This window comes from Mesoplodon densirostris, chromosome 18 (genome assembly GCF_025265405.1).
Source record: "Mesoplodon densirostris isolate mMesDen1 chromosome 18, mMesDen1 primary haplotype, whole genome shotgun sequence".
NCBI classification, from domain to species: Eukaryota; Metazoa; Chordata; class Mammalia; order Artiodactyla; family Ziphiidae; genus Mesoplodon; species Mesoplodon densirostris.
In genome coordinates, this window is record NC_082678.1 from 15,724,958 (window position 1) to 15,741,241 (window position 16,284).

Genomic DNA, 16,284 nt, shown 5'->3' on the forward strand with positions numbered 1-16,284 from the left:
AATATAGTGTATTTCTGTGGAGGGGCTGGGAGGGGGAATCTTTGGACATTGGCCATAGAGAGGCCGAGTGCTGCCCTCCAGAAGTGTCCTGGGCTGGCCACACTGTGGGGGAGGGGGGGAGGCAGGAGGATCGTGGACAACCTCCAGCAGGTCTGCTTCCAGATAACCTTCTTCATTATTTATACGTTTTGTTATGTCCACCAGTCAACATTTTTCTTTAAATCAACTCATTCTTTTTTACTTAAGTTACTTTTAAAAGGAAAAAATTTAAAATAACAGACTCAAATGGAAAATCAGTAGCACTTATCCAGGCTGAAGATGATCATAAAAAAAATATCATGCAAATAAAACAGGGTTGTAACATTCCACTCTTATACAGTTGCCCGCCAGAGCTCTGAGCCTGGGTCCTCTCTCTATGCTACAGAGGGAGGTGTTTAAGATTTAGTATCACCAACCAGAAACTTTCTGCTAGAGAAACAAGAAGGCTTGGAGATGAAAAGGGAGCCGTTGTTACTTTCTCACTACGTGATACCCTGTCTCTTCATAACTCCTAAAACATGTAGGCCTTCCGTGGGCCAGGCCCTGTTCTAATCAGCTTGCAAATATATATATATTTTTAATAAATGTATTTATTTATTTTTGGCTCTGTTGGGTCTTCGTTGCTGTGCGCGGGCTTTCTCTAGTTGTGGTGAGCCGGGGCTACACTTCGTTGCAGTGCGCAGGCCTTTCATTGTGGTGGCTTCTCTTGTTGCGGAGCACGGGCTCTAGGCCTGCGGGCTTCAGTAGTTGTGGCACGTGGGCCTCAGTAGTTGTGGCTCGCGGGCTCTAGAGTGCAAGCTCAGTAGTTGAGGCGCACGGGCTTAGTTGTTCCCTGGCATGTGGGATCTTCCCGGACCAGGCTCGAGCCCATGTCCCCTGCATTGGCAGGCAGATTCTTAACCACTGCACCACCAGGGAAGCCCAGTTTGCAAATATTAACTCAGTCATCGGGCCCACCCCATGAGACAGGTACTGCTATTGGTCCTGATTTTACAGGTGAGGAAACTGAGGCCCAGATGTGAGAACTTGCCCAGGGCTGCAGAGTGTTGAGTTAGTGAGTGCTGGAGTTCGGGAGCTGGTTTGAACCCGCCGTGCTGCTCAGGGCAGTGCCCCCGCCCCTGGTTCACCCCCAGCTGCACAGATGGGAAACAGCCCACAGCTCACTGCCCGCCTTAGCTCCTGTGTTCCCGATGCAGGAAGCTTATTCAGTAAGTCAGTCAACTGCCTGGAATTTTTTGGGGGGTGCTCTGGTGACGCCAGACATCTGTACTAGCAGGATACTTAATGTGGGACAGACCAGATTATTTTTCTCTCTCTCTTTCTCTTTTCTGTTTGAAAGAGCCAATCAAGAGTAATTCTCAGAGTATCTGTTGGCCCGTCCCTGGAAAGTAGGGTAGGCTGACCATGATAATCGTGGGCTCTCAGTTAAAGGTTGGGTGTCTCTTGGAAACCCGGGGGTTGTGGTTGTTGTGCCGGCACCTGTGAACACTCACTGCTCCGTGGACGTGGATGTTTATGGATAACCCACCGGTCTCCTCCAGCCTGATTTGGGCCTGTCCAGAGTCAGAAGGTGGTACGGGCAGGTAGGAGGGTCTGGGTATCCTGGTATGGCTGCAGGCAGTGGGGACGGGGTAGTCCTTCCAGGACAACTATGGGATGCAGGGCCAGGGAGCCGCAAGGCCTTTCTGGTCAGGCAGGACTCCAGCTCTAGGCTGGTGGTTAGGCAGCTATGGAGGGCAGGTTGGGATGGATGGATCCTGCAGATGGAGATGAAGCTCAAGCTGCAGGTAGAAGCAAGAGGCCCGGGGAAGGGAGAGGGAGGATTCATAGGTGAGGAATAGGCAGATCCTGACAAACCTGTCCTTCAAAGAATGTGTCTCCCATTGTTACAGCTGGATTTATTTGTTTAAGAGCTGAATTTGGGACTTCCCTGGTGGCGCAGTGGTTAAGAATCTGCCTGCCAATGCAGAGGACATGGGTTCGAAAGCTGGTCCGGTAACGTCCCACACGCCACGGAGCAACTAAGCCCGTGTGCCGCAACTACTGAGCCTGCGCTCTGGAGTCAGCGAGCCACAACTACTGAGCCCGCACACCTACAGCCTGTGCTCCACAGCAAGAGAAGCCACCTCAGTAAGAAGCCCGCACACCGCAACAAATAGTAGCCCCCGCTCGCCACAACCAGAGAAAGCCCGCAAGCAGCAACGAAGACCTAACGTAGCCAAAAATAAATAAATAAATTTATTAAAAAGAAAAAGAAAAAGAGCTGAATTTGACAAGTTCAGTACCTCCCACAGAAGGGTTTTCAAGTTTTTTTTTTTTTTTTTTTTTTTGGCAGTACGCGGGCCTCTCACTGTTGTGGCCTCTCCCGTTGCAGAGCACAGGCTCCGGACACGCAGGCTCAGCAGCCATGGCTCACGGGCCCAGCCACCAGGGAAGCCCTACAGTAGGGTTTTAATCATTCCCATGACTACCATCTATGAAGCACCTGCCCCGGTGCTTCGTCCTGGGGTAATCTCAGGGAGGCAGGCACCCCCTTATCATCCCATTTTTTTCAGATGAGGAAACTGAGGTTGGGGGAGGTAAGCGACCCCCGTAAGGCCAAAGCTTGCGGATGGGGACAGACTGGAGCAGGAGTTGGTCTGACTCCAAAGTCTACGCTCTTGAAAGTAGCTGTGAACGCACAGTCCTTGAAGTGGCTCAGTACTGACAGTGTCCACGGCGCTAGGTGGTGGACAGTGTCTTCTCTGCTCCTGGCCTGGCCACCTGGGTCCCCTCTCTGGAGCCAGTCAATGCTCACCCTTTCATGAAACTTCTCCAGGGACATGTCTTATGTCTAGACTTATCCCCCCTTTCTCCCCGCCCCAGTGGCATTCTACCATTTGCAGTGTTTTCTTTCTTGCTGAACAATGTGGCATAGAGATTCTGGTTCCCTGTCATTTCTCATCCCCCCTTTCCCTTTTAACGGGGAGCCCACCCTTTACCACCTCTTGCTGGCTGTCCCTCTAGGGCCCATCCCCAACAAGAATGAGTGGGTTCCCCTGTGTTTGTCAGCCTCCTAAGGAATTAGGAGTTTATTATACACTGGATCCAAGTGGGAAGGCTGTAAGAAACCAGCAGGCTTTAGAACAAAAGGTCACACCCACATTGGTCACTGCGTTTTAGTAACGACCAGCCCGGTCCTTTATTCCCATCCATGCTTTCTGCCTGGCGGTACCCTCCCGGTGGCCTGGGTGCAGGACCTGGTCAGCCCAGATGGAGATGCCCCTGGGCTGGAGGCATGTGGACTTGGGACTGGGAGCTCCAGGCAGAGCCTCTTCGCCGCCCATCGGAGGTGGAGGTTGAGGTCCGAGCATCTGAGGGTTTGGTCCTATAGCTCGACCGCCACCAGGCCTGTGATGCCTTCCCGAGAGGGCTCCCGACACACCCCCGCCCCCGTGGCCACAGATGGTGGCACCCCCATGGGACAGTTCTGTGGTGAGAGGAAGTGGGGAGGCAGAAGAGGGGGATGAGAAGGAGAGGGAGGGGGAGGGAAGGAGTGGGGGCATCCTGCGAGTCTGGGAGCCATGGACCGGTGAGTGGACCTGTGCCTCTGGAGGTCTAACCTGGGCAGGTCGTAGTGCCGGCACCATCATGGCCAAGCATGGGCTGGGGCTGTTGGGACAGGGAGGCACGGTCGCAGGTCTACTGAGGAGACAGGCCCATCCATGTCCAGTAGACCATCGCAGCAGGAGCAGGCTCAGGCCCTGTGGCCAGCTTCTGGAGGCTTCCTGGAAGAGATGGACCTGGAAGAACACGTGTGTGTTGGGTTGGGAAGAAGGGATGGGGCAGGAGAAAGGCGGGTCTGGTGGAGGAGATGAAGCAGGGTGCTTGTGGGGGCAGCCTGGTGGCATCTCGCCTGCCTTTAAGCAGTCGGGGTGAGGGACATGCTCCCATTTCCCTCATTCACTGGTTCCTCCGACTTTCCTTAGGGTCTGATGAAGCAGATGAAGCCCGGAGGGAGGGATAGAGGGAATTCGGCTGGGCAGGGTGGAGCACAGAGGCACCCATGGTGGGTGGAGTCTGAGGAGGACCCCTGTGGGAATTCCTGACCCTCAGCTGGACCTGGGAGGGCACAGAGTGGGTGAAGGTGGGGCATGGGGGTGCAGAATGACTCCAGCCTGCTCACATCTCCATAAGTGGCTCTGTCCTTCATTGGGCAGCTCAGGCCCCGAACCTCAGACTCAGCCTTCATCTCTCCATTTTCTTCACCCTCCATCTCCCACAATCTATCCATAAACCTTGGAGGTCATGTATACCCTTAAAGGTATCTTGAATCTGTCCATTTTGCCCCATCTCCACCCTGCCACTGAGATGTCCTGCTGGGACCCCTGAGTGACCCCCTCACTGGCCGCACCTGCTTTTGTTCCTGTGCTCCTGCCTGGCAGTAAGTGTGCCATTTAATCATTCATGTCAGACCACGGCACGTCCCTGTGCGACCTCAGCTGGGGGCTCCGCCAGGGCCTTCTCATGGAAGCCCATCGCGTACCCATGCTTGTATACCAGCCTCTGAGCACACTGGCTTCCTTTCTTTCCCAGAAGCACAGGAGCCAGTCCCACCTCAGGGCCTCTCTCTTGCTCTTCCCTGCCTGGAATCTCGTCCCCTGGGGCTTGGTGTGGCCAGTTGGTCCTCAACATTCAGGCCTCATGCCCCCCCCCCCCCCCCCGCTGCAGAGTCTCTTCCAGGCGAGGCCAGGTGACCTAAACAGAAGTCCCCTCTCCCCCACCCTCTCTATGGCCTGCTCTCTGCCATGATTGGGTAGGTATTTGTTCTCTTCGTATTATCTGCCCTCCCTGGCCCCTAAATTACAAACTCCAGGGTTCACTGTGTGTCCCCAGAGCCCGGGCCAGAGCCTAACACCAAGCGGGCTCCTGCTGAGTAGTTTTAGAAAGAACGAGTGACCTGCTTCTGCTTTGTCCAGGGGCTGTCACTCAGCAGCAAGCTGAGTCCTCCGAGCTTGCTTCCCGCATATTCCAGGAACACTGCCCTGCAGTTCTCCTCCCAAACCTGACCCACCGTGGCTTCCCTTGTTCCCAGGGAGAACTGAGACATTGCAGGCAGGAGGGAAGGGGCTGGGGAAGTTCTGTCTGGCCTGTCTGCTTTAGATAGACCTGCTCCAAGTCTAGAGCAGAGAGGCTGGGATGGGCTGCCTGGGCGCCCGAGGACTGACAGGGCGGGGGTGTCAGCTGGAGTTGCAGGGAGCTTGGTCCCACCCTCCCCTCTACCTCCTGGGCCTCTGACCTTGAGCAGTGGGTATTATGCGACCTTGACCAGGAGAACTGTAGCCACCAGCAGTCCTGTCACCAAGAGGGGCCAGCTTCTTGGCAGGAGGGCAGACCCTAAGGAAAGTCGGAGGAACCAGTGAATGAGGGAAATGGGAGCATGTCCCTCACCCCGACTGCTTAAAGGCAGGCGAGATGCCACCAGGCTGCCCCCACAAGCACCCTGGTTTCATCACCAGCCCCTCCCGCCCCCAGGCCTTGTTCTCCTGCCCCAGCTGCACTGGCTTCCTGGCTCATTTCAATGTGACCCCTCACAGCCCCTGCCCGGCGGGGCCTGCCCACCTCCAGCCAAGCACCCACGGGGGCTACCACCTTGCCAGCTCCCAGGTGACCTTTGCCCCTGAGATGGGTCAGGGTTGGAGTGAGGGTATGTGTGTGGGAGGCTGGCAGAGGAAGACTTTAGGAAGAAAGGAGCCCTCATGTGGCCATGGAACCTGGAGGTGGACTTCACCTGGAAGGCCTGTCTTGTGGGCAAACTGCCAGCCCCTCTGGCCCTCAGCCTCCCTGCCTTAAACAAGGCTGCTCACATCCACCTGCTCTCCTGTTTGCACAGCCAAGTTGCACTGAAGTATGTTAGGGGCCGTGGGAATGTCAGGGACTCGAGATGTTCCCGGGAGCCAGGGACAGGGAAAGAGAAGATGACACCTAGTGGCAGGCTGGGCACCCTGGTCAGAGCTGTGCAAGCACACATCACCTGCAACTGCCTGGAGGCGCAATGGGTGCAGGTGGAGGGCAGGGGTGCACCTGAGGGGGTCGTGGGCAGCTGGGTGCTGAGGACCCCACCACCGGCCTCCTGGAGCGTGGGCAGCAGGGTGCTGAGGAGCCCATCATTGACCTCGGGCGTGATGCCCAGCAGTCTGCACATGAGCTCGTACACATGGACGCTCTCAAAGGGCTCCACCTCCAGGCCCCTCTTGAAGCTGGGGCCCACGGCCCGGAAGATGGTCTTCATGTCCATGACGTTGTTGTCGAAGCCGTGCTCCCCGTTGTTGAACTGCACGTTCAGTCTCTGCGGGAAGGGAGGGTCCCGAGTGAGTTGTTGCTGGCCCTCCCAGCCCACCCCACCCTCTCCACCAGCACTCTCTGCACAGCCCTGCATTGGCAGAGGACCCGTGGAAGGAGTTCAAAGTGGGGGGGGGGGTGGGAAGGATTCTGAGCCTCAGTTTCTCTGAATTCTTAGCCCCCAAAGATCAGTGGCTTAAAGAAGGAGCCTTAGCGAAGACCCGGTGACATGAATGGAGACCGCCAAGTAAATGGGGTGGAGCTTCAGCCCAAGGATGCTTGCTGGGCTCCTTTCCATTGCTGGGCGCCCCAAACATCAGTACTTCCTTTCCCAGATTTCCTCCCCTGCTCTGCGTCTTCCCACTCAGCCTCCCTGGGTTCTTTGCTCTCACCTCTTCCATGTCACTTTTACAGCTAATCTTCCCGCACTTTACCCTATACACATGTGCACACACAAACACATATATGCGTGCACATGCATGCACACATGTACACACAGGTATGCAATGAACGTAAACCCCCCACTCCTGTTACACAGTGCAGGTGTGTCCCTTTGGGGGCTGACACTCCTCAAATTAGGGTCTGGCTAGAAACAGGGGGTGCTTTTTACAGAACTGGAAAGAGACCCAGCAGCCCAGGGAAGCACCTGCACCCCCAGAGACTCACCCCATGGATGACATAGCCGAGGTCACTGTACATAAGCAGGGGGGTGATCCTGGGGTGGCTGGCGTAGTGGAAGGACTTGGGGAAGAGCTCCTTCTTGTAGACGTGGAGTCTGGGGTGGGCGTCCTTGAGGACCTCATATACCTTCTCCAGCTTTCCTTCCTTGGGGAGCAGCATCCCGTTTGGTCCGTAGTCTAGGAGCTCGAACTCAATGTCCTTGAAGGTGAAGTTGGCGATCTTGTGGATCTCCACCAGGTCGCTGGCTTTCTTGTTGACAGTGCCCATGCCATGGTCAGACACGATGATCAGGTTGAGGCTGCTTTCCAGGCTGCTTTTCCTGATGCTGTCCCGGAGGTAGCCCACGGTCCTGTCCACCTGCATGACCATCTTCTTCCTCTCCTGGGACTCGGGGCCATACTTGTGGCCTGTGGAGTCTGGCTCCCCAAAGTAGAGGGTGACCAGGTCCAGGCCCTCGTCTGTGAACCACTTCATCACAGTGTCGATGTTGGCCCTCCATTCCACCTCGTCCTTGTAGTTGTGCAGGGCGCCTTCCTTCCGGCTCAGCGTCACGGCCTCGCCTTGGTAGGTGACATTCCCGCCCGGGTAGAAGAAGGAGCCTGTCTTTAGGCCCTGCCGGGGGAGGCGGTGTCAGTGCCACGGGCCCCCTCCCACTTGTCCCCTGGCTGTCATGAGCTGCTGACGCTTCTGCCCTCACCGCCTGCCCTTGCTCTGCCCACTCACCCATCCCTGCCCCTAACTGCAGGCACAGGACTTTGTATTCTCTGAAAGGCCTTTCATAGCTCTTACGTTATTAAGGCTGATACTGATTTTATAGAGGAGAGAGCAGGTGCCTAGTGGACTCGGCACTAATGAGATAGTAGATATAAAAGTATCCCAGATATGCTGCGTCCTCATCGACACTGTGGCCCTAGGTCACAGTGCTGCCCCAAGAGCCCTCCCCTTCCGGCCTGCAACCCGGCTTCTGCCTGCTATACTCTCGTCCAGCTGTGTGTCCATCGGCCCCTCCACACACCGCCCATGACCTGCCCTTCTAGCCTTCAACCTGGCCATCCGTCTGTCTTTCCATAAACCGATTGCTCTTTTATTTACAGGTCCATCTGTCCTCACAACCATCTGTCCATGCATGCCCCGTCTGCCTGGCCACTCCCACTGGCCATTCTTCCTCGAGATGCCAAGTTCTTGGCTATGCTTTCTGCAAGTCAGCCTGGTGTCTGGTAGCTCCTTCCAGAGTGAGGGGACTCAGATATGAGTGGATGCCTTGCCTATGAGGTGGGGGTAGCCTCTGAAGTTTATTCTGGGCTCACCTTGAAAAACATTCATTTGAGTTTGTTGCCAGGAAGCCCAGAACATTGCAAGATGCTGGGGTCCGGGGCTTTTCACTAGGATGACCCACCTCTTTAGAGTAGCTGCCTGGCCCTGAGAGGCGTGCGGGAGGGGAACAGTACGAAGCCATTTCATTGTTACCTTTTCGTGGAGTCACATTATTTTCCCCGCGGCCCCCTTCCCACCAGTACTGAAGTCCAGATTTCACTCTGGTTGGGAGGATGGAAAAACCCCTCTGGGTCCCAGGGCTCCAGGGAGGGCTGGGCAGGCTGTGTAGCTGCTGGTGGGTCCTCATGGGCATCAGGCTCCCACCTCCCGTGGGACCCCACTCAACACCCCTCTGTGCCGGGAGTGTCGGACTCCCAGGGCGGAGACTGGGCCTGCCATGGATGTCACGTGGTCATGGCCTCGTTGGCTGAGTCCCCCTCCCACCTCCCCCATCTGTCCGAGTGGGTGTGGGTGCAGCATTACCTGCCTTTGGGCCGTGATCCAGATGGGCAGGCTGCCGTTGTCCCACCACCTCTGGATGCCCAGTGTGGTGTGGTAGGGCAGCTTCACCTTGCTGCTCGTGTTGTAGAACATGTTGTGAACCACCCCGTGGTTCTCGATGTATTTGCCTGTGGGGTGGGTGGGCACGTAGAGGAAGTGGTGGGAGGGCAGGAAACAGCCAGGGCAGCGGGGAAGCACATGCCGCCATGGGAGCCGGGCTGGGCCGTCTCAGCCACATGCTCTGACTCAGAGATTGTGCTTCCACTTTGAGCAGCTTACCCTGCAGCTAAACACGCACAAGAGTGCAAATACACACGTGCCGGAATATCGTTTGCAGCCTCGTTGGTTTTAGCAAAGGGTTGGGAGCAACCTGGCTGGCTATCAGGAGGGAACTAATTAAGTAAATTATGACCCAGCCATGACATAAAATCCCAGGCAGGCAGATAAATGAACCAAGAGGAGGCAGGTTTTATAATTTATTGTTTTCATGGGCAAAATGCCTGTGTGTAAGTTCAGAAGGTGGAAAAGGCGGGGTGATGAAGAGCTCGCCTCCTTTCTCCACATCCCCATTGTGGCATGTTAAGTAAGGAGGTGACATGCAAAAGGGAGCACCAGGTGCCTCCGTTTGTGTGTGGAAGGGTCTGTGGTCATGGGAATGCTGGTGTGAGAATAAGCTGTCTGTACCGAATCATGTGCCCCAAAGTTGTGTCCACCCGGAGCCTCCAATTGTGACCTTGTTTGGAAATAAGGTCTTTGCAGATGTAACTGGTTTTGTTAAGATGAGGGCATTCTGGATCAGACAATGACAGGTGTTCTTATAAGAAGAGGAGAGATACACAGGGGGGAGATGGCCATGTGACAAGGGGGCAGGGATTGGAGAGCTGTGGCCACAAGTCGAGGAACGCCTGGGCCACCAGAAACTGGGAGAGGCAGGAAGGATCCTTCCTTACAGCCTCCGGAGGGAGGGTGGCCCAGTGACACCTGGATTTTAGCCTTTTAGCCTAAACAGAGCAATAATGGGTTCGAGGGTGGCTGAGAGGGGTGAGCAGTGGAAAGAGCAGGAGCCTCAGGCTCATCTCTCCTGCCTTTCTGAATCCTGGCCACCCTCACCTCCACCAGAAGCCCTCCCAGGTTGCCACCCTGGCTGTGATCACTGTTTAAACTGTTTAAACTGAGACACCCAGGTGTTTTTATCTGCCTTCTATCCGTTGCCACCAGCGGTAAGGGTTGCTGACCCCCCACCCCGCCTTGGCCGTGCCATGTCTGCCCAGTGAGAGTCTTCCCTCCTTGGTCTTTCCTTGGCCTCTGGCACCACAAGCCCCATGGGTCAGGGCTCCATGCATGTGCTCGGTTCCCTTTGTTGGTTCCCTGGTTTCTCAGCTCTCCCCCCACCCCCAAGCCCCACCTGAGGCCAACACTCACCAGTGACCAAGGTGAAGTGGCAGGGGCTGGTCATGGTGACAAAGGCCGGAGTCATGTAGCGAGCCTTCACCCCATCGAGCGCCATGGCGTCCAGGTTGGGGGTGTGCACGTCCCGGTCATAGTTCCAGCGGAAACCATCGAAGGACACCAGGAGCAGCTTGTTCCGGGACCCCTGCCTGTGGATGGGTGCCCCTGACGCTGGAACCAGGAGGGTGGCCAGAGCCACGGCGAGGAGGACAGCCGGGCCTCCCATGATGGGTTCTCCAGACATGCGAGGACCCAGGCAGGCTCCTGCTGAGGAGCAGAGCAAAGTCCCAGGGTCACTGGGCAAGTCTTATCCTGTGTGACTGAAATGAGACTGTGCCTGTACCTGTGCCTTAGAGAACGGCCCCCGGCCGCGTGTCCTTGCCTGGCCCTCATGCACACCTGCCTTTATTGCCAGCGGATCTCTCTGGGCTCCATGCCCCGCCCCCTTCATGCATAAGTGTCTTTACAGGAAGCATGGGGACCATTCCCGAAGGCTTGGAGAGCAGAACGGACCCACTCCATCGGGAAAGCCTGTGTCCCCACCCCAGCTCTCATAGTAACTCCTGTCCCTGTGCCCTGCTCACTCTGCTCCCAGAGCACCTGGATGGGAGCCCCTCCTCCAGACCATACTTTTGGGAGGCCTTTGGGGTATGTGGGTCTCAGGCCTGCCTGGGCCAGGGCTGTGGGGTGGGCTGGCCGGGGTCCGGGGTCCAGGGTCCAGGAGGCTGGCCTTGTCCACAGGGAGCCCCAGCTTGCGGGGAGTGTCTCTTCCCCTCCCTGCCTATGTTAAGGGGGCTCCTGGGATGGGGCGGGCAGAGATCCAACCTGATGGCCCGGATTAGCACCTGCTGTGCCCTCCTTCTCGGGCCCCAGGGAGCCTCAGAGGGGTGCACAGGCGTGGGCAATCTCATTGTTGGAGTTCATCAACAAGGTGGTCAGAAGGGGGGCCTCCCTTTTTACCTTGTGCTCATGGGGAGGGTGGTGCGGGAGAGGGACCCCTGAGTTCATTGTGCAGTTTTCTCTCTGTCTCTGTCTCACTCACTTTCTCTCTGTCTCTGTCTCTGTCTCTCTCACTACCTATGAAGCACATTCTGTGAGCCAGGCCCCGTTCTAAGTCCTGGGGACACAGCAGTGAACAAGATAAATGGTGTTCTTGGCTTCTTTCTTCACGGTTGGGGACACACAAAATAAAATGAATAAACAAGTAAAACAGTAAAATAGAGTCACCAGAAAGAAATAAAGCTGGGAGATGAGATGGAGCATCTGTCTGGGGGTGTGTAGGAGGGGGCAGCACCAGATTGGTGGTCGGCCAGGGCCTGGTGAGAGGATTGTTGGGGAGTGATTCCAGGGGTCGCCAGCCAGGGGAGGGGGTCGGGGCAGGTAGGAGAGCGGCAGGGCAGGTCCTGGGGCGTGTGGCTGTTGTACGGAGCCTGGCATTCTTGTGCAGTGCAGGGAGGATGCCATGGGATTTAAAAAAAAATAAAAATAAAAATAAATTTATTTATTTATTTATTTATTTTTGGCTGCGTTGGGTCTTCGTTGCTGCCCACGGGCTTTCTCTAGTTGTGGCAAGCGGGGGCTACTCTTGGTTGCAGTGCATGGGCTTCTCATTGCGGTGGCTTCTCTTGTTGTGGAGCACAGGCTCTAGGTGAGCAGGCTTCAGTAGTTGTGGCCCAGGGCTTAGTTGCTCTGTGCCATGTGGAATCTTCCCAGACCAGGGCTTGAAACTGTGTCCCCTGCATTGGCAGGCGGATTCTTAACCACTGCGCCATGAGGGAAGCCCCCATGTGATGGTGTTTTAAACATGGGAGTGACATAAACTGATTTAACATTAAAAAAAAAAAAGAACACACAAGCTGCTCCATTTGCAGGAGGGTCAGCGTGACAAAGGAAGGGAGGTTGGGTGCTCCACAGGGAGGGGGCTGCTGGTGTCTAAACCAGGGTGGTGGCAGTGCGAGTGACAGATGCAGAGGGAGTTTGGAGATTTTCCTGGAGAGATTTGCTTCTAGATTGCACGTTGGGGGGGATGGAAGGGGAGCAATCAAGGGAGACGTTCGGGTTTCCCACCTGAGCAGCCAGAGTGATAATGTTTTGCATATATCTCATTGGGTGATTAGAGGTCAGAGGGCAGGTCGAGGGCAGAACATTCTATTTTGGCCACATCCAGTTGGAGGTGCCCATGAGAAATTTGATGGGAGGTGTCAAGTCCTTGGTATGTCCTGGTTTAAATTGTCTTCCGCTGCTGACCTGCTGAGGGCGGTCCTACCTAGGACTCTGCTTGGCTGGCCAGAGGGATTCTCATCAGGCGACCCCCAGCCTCACAGAGCTGTCAGTAGCCTCCTCTGGGGTGAGGCAGTGGGGACCCCGGGGTGCAGATTCTTGGGCCCTTCCCCCCATCTGCAGAGCCACACCCTGGGGGGAATCCACGCACGGTGCCACCCCTCATGATTCTCTCGGATGCTAGAATCTGAGAGCTGGAGATGGTTCCCCACCTGGACTCCTACAACCAGGGCATGTGGGGGCTGCCGTGGGCCGGCGTCACACAGAGCTGGGGTGCAGGAGGACCAGAGGGCAGGCCTTCCTTCACCGAGATCGTGGCCCGGAGCTCCAGCCAGTGGACCAGGTACCTGTGAGAGTAGCCACCGAATGTGGGGCACCACGGTGGAAGTGTGGGTGCCTTAGGAGAGAGCAGCGGGGACCGCATTCACACTAGTGCTGGGAGTGGGGACCTGAAACCTACTCTGAGGATCCAGACCTACAGGATGGATTTAGCTGGGAGAAGAGAGTGCAGGAAAGCCTTCCAGGTAAGGACAGACAATGAGGGTGATGAGGTGGAGGAAGGGAGTGATCAGGCTTGAGGCTGGGAGGCAGGCCTGGGGGAATCTGGATTTTATGTTAGTTGTCTTCTAATATCAGTTCTTATATCTTCTAATATGTAGTCTCCCTTTCTTCCATAATAAAATGTCTGCCAAGAAAAAAAAAGACTACATTTCCCAACATGCCCTGCAGTGTGGTTTGGCCATGTGAGCATGTCCTGGCCAATGGGTCAAAAGAAAAATGTCATGTGACAGCCCCCAGTCTCCTCCCAGCGCCAGCTTTTCCCTTCTTTTTTGATTCTTTCTCCCTCTGGTTCCTCAAGCTCAGAGGCAGTCCCGAGGACTGACGATGAGGGGCTCCCCGGGGGAGGGTACACAGAAGGAACCTGGTCCCCCAAGGCGTCCTGGGCAGTGTGGCCGAGCCAGCCTCGAGTGGCTCAGCCCCTGGGGCACCCTCGAAGGGAGAGTTACACAAGCTCTGTCTTTGCTTCCACTGACGTTATTTGGGTTTTCTGTCACTCTCAGCAGGACCTATCTTAACCTAATCCAATAGGATAATGGCTCTGGGAGGCCCTGCTGGGTTTAAGCAGGGTGTGTGTGACATAATATGCTGGCTGCTGTGTGGGGGGTCGGGAGGCGGGAGGTGAGTGAGGGGCTGATGCAGTGGTCCAGGGGCAAAGCTGGGGCTAGGGGCAGAGGGGCACAGACCTGGGGTATGCTGGTGGTGGGTGGGTGTGGGGTGTGGTGAGGGAGGAGTCGCTGTTCTGTTCTCACTCTGCACATCCTTCTGCTGGTCCTCATCGGGGATATAGGAATTCCCTGTCCTGCTCACCCTCTCCTGCTGGCCTGGGTCTGCCCTGTAGGTGGCATGAAAGGTCTGCTTCCCGCTCTCAGCCAGACTTGGGGTAGCTCCCCTCCTTTTTTTGGCTCTGTACCTTGCTCACCTTTTGTCACAGGGAGCTCCTTGGCTCACCCTCCATCAGTTTCCTTTTTTTTCCCCTGGTCTCCTAGAGCATGTCAGCAGAAAGAGTGTGCAGTTGACTGTAGCTAACAGTGACAGGACATCTCTGCAGATCAAGCCCAGGGCTTTATCCATGATCTGATTCAAGCTTTGCAGCAGCTCTTGGAGGCAGGAGTTAGTAATACCCTTACTTTACGGGTGAGGAAACTGAAGCATCGAGAGGTTTAAGGTCACTGAGCTAGTGGAGGAACTGAGACTTGCGACCAGGTGTTCTGGCCGCAGAACCCCCCTTGGAACCACTTCTAGATCCCATTGACTTATCAGCCACTTGGGATCTTCTTGTCCAGCTTTGGGGGCTGTTGATATTTTTCTTTAAAGAATAGTGCAGCTGGGCTTCCCTGGTGGCACAGTGGTTGAGAGTCCGCCTGCCGATGCAGGGGACACGGGTTCGTGCCCCGGTCCGGGAAGATCCCACATGCCATGGAGTGGCTGGGCCCGTGAGCCATGGCCGCTGGGCCTGCGTGTCCGGAGCCTGTGCTCCGCAACAGGAGAGGCCACAACAGTGAGAGGCCCACATACTGGAAAAAAAAAAAAAGGAATAGTGCAGCTGTGAATATCTTGGTATCACTAACTTTTTTCTTTTCTTTCCCACTCACATTATTTCCTTGGGCTACAGTCCCTAGCGAGGGGTTATTGGACAAAGGATGTAAAGGCTACTTGGTTCTTACAATCAGATTGCCATCAGGAATGGGTGAAGTGGATAGTTGCTGATACCTCCTCTGCCCCACTATTTTCATTGGGTTTTATTTTTTATTCCTTTTGGGTAGCTTAGTAGGTGTGTAATGACGTCTTAACATATTAAGCCAGAGAGGCCAGGAGAGTTTCATGTCACGATTTCTTATGTCTAGCTACCTGCATGCAGATGCTTCATCATCTCTGACCATTGATTGAGTGGTCAAAGCGATCATCAAATCTTAGGGCTTTATTAGTTCTTTGTGTAATTTGCAGCGTATATTTTTGGGAAGATATACTTCTGAAATCTATTTTCCTGTCATTTATGTTTGTCACCTGTAACTTTCCCCACCCTCTTGCGTGCTGGTCATTCTTCAGGTAGACTCAAAGCTCCTTGCAGGCAGGGCCTGCTGTACTGTTGTTAGTTATGTCCCCAGAGCCTGGCATGATGCCAGCCCAGAGTAGATGCTCAACGCATATTTATTGAATATGAATAAACACATTTAGAGGGAAAATTTATGCAAGTATCTACCATACTTTCTGATTAGGCAAAACATTTTTTTTTTTTTTTTTTTCTTTTTGCAGTATGCGGGCCTCTCACTGTTGTGGCCTCTCCCGTTGCGGAGCACAGGCTCCGGATGCGCAGGCCCAGCGGCCATGGCTCACGGGCCCAGCCGCTCCGCGGCATATGGGATCCTCCCAGACCGGGGCACGAACCCGTATCCCCTGCATCGGCAGGCGGACTCTCAACCACTGCGCCACCAGGGAGGCCCGGGAGGCCCTATTTTTAAAAATAAACTTATTTTGCAATAATTTTAGGTTTAGGGAAGAATTGCAGAGATAGTAGAGAGTTCCCATACACCCCAGGCCCAGTTTCCCCTATTATTAACGTCTTACATTATGTGGTATTTTTGCACAGTTTATGAACCAGTATCGATAAGTCGTTTTTAACTCAAGTTCATATTCTGTTCAGATTTCCTCAGTGCCTGCCCCAGTGTCCTGTCTCTGTTCCAGGATCCCCCATTACACTGAGCTATCACATCTCCTTACATTCCTCTTGGATGGTTCAGTTTCTCCTACTTTCCTTGTTTTTCATGACATCGACAGATTTTAAGGTGTGCTGGTCAGAGCTTTTTTTTTTTTTTGCGGTATGCGGGCCTCTCACTGTTGTGGCCTCCCCCGTTGCGGAGCACAGGCTCCGGACGCGCAGGCTCAGCGGCCATGGCTCACGGGCCCAGCCGCTCCGCGGCATATGGGATCCTCCCAGACCGGGGCACGAACCCGTATCCCCTGCATCGGCAGGCGGACTCTCAACCACTTGCGCCACCAGGGAGGCCCTGGTCAGAGCTTTTGTAGAAAGTCACTCAGCTGGGGTGATATGATGTTTTCCTCTTAATTAGACTGGGGTTATGGCTTCTTGGGAGGAAGAGCACAGAGATAAAGCATCTTCTCATTATGTCATGTCAAGGG

At 55.0% G+C, this 16,284-nt stretch overlaps 2 protein-coding genes across 2 annotated transcripts in view; both read right to left on the minus strand.

Moving 5' to 3' along the window:
• Window positions 1-4,557, minus strand: part of LOC132479115 (basic salivary proline-rich protein 4-like) — a 35,861-nt gene extending 31,304 nt beyond the window's left edge. The window contains exons 1-2 of the mRNA XM_060082705.1: window positions 4,503-4,557; window positions 3,254-3,508 (exon numbers count right to left, since the gene is read on the minus strand). Coding sequence (XP_059938688.1) covers window positions 3,254-3,508; window positions 4,503-4,557 — 310 coding nt within the window. The remainder of the gene's footprint in view (window positions 1-3,253; window positions 3,509-4,502) is intronic.
• ENPP7 (ectonucleotide pyrophosphatase/phosphodiesterase 7) lies at window positions 3,341-10,531 on the minus strand. Its single transcript, XM_060082260.1, has 6 exons — window positions 10,279-10,531; window positions 8,839-8,984; window positions 7,027-7,653; window positions 6,103-6,367; window positions 5,318-5,415; window positions 3,341-3,821 (listed from the first exon to the last, which is right to left on the minus strand). Exons 1-5 carry the CDS (start codon window positions 10,529-10,531, stop codon window positions 5,333-5,335), a joined length of 1,374 nt encoding a protein of 457 aa, XP_059938243.1. The 3' UTR covers window positions 3,341-3,821; window positions 5,318-5,332.
• Between the last annotated feature and the right edge of the window lie 5,753 nt (window positions 10,532-16,284).

Bases quoted from the DNA above. Each gene is read 5' to 3' on its own strand.
- ENPP7 (XM_060082260.1), bottom strand. From the start codon at position 10,531: ATGGGAGGCCCGGCTGTCCTCCTCGCCGTGGCTCTGGCCACCCTCCTG. The intron at 8,985-10,278 runs GTGAGTGTTGGC...CCCACCCCACAG, and splicing joins CCACTTCACCTTGGTCACTG to GCAAATACATCGAGAACCAC. The intron at 5,416-6,102 runs GTGCACCCCTGC...GACTTTCCTTAG, and splicing joins GCTGCCCACGACCCCCTCAG to GGTCTGCCCTCCTGCCAAGA.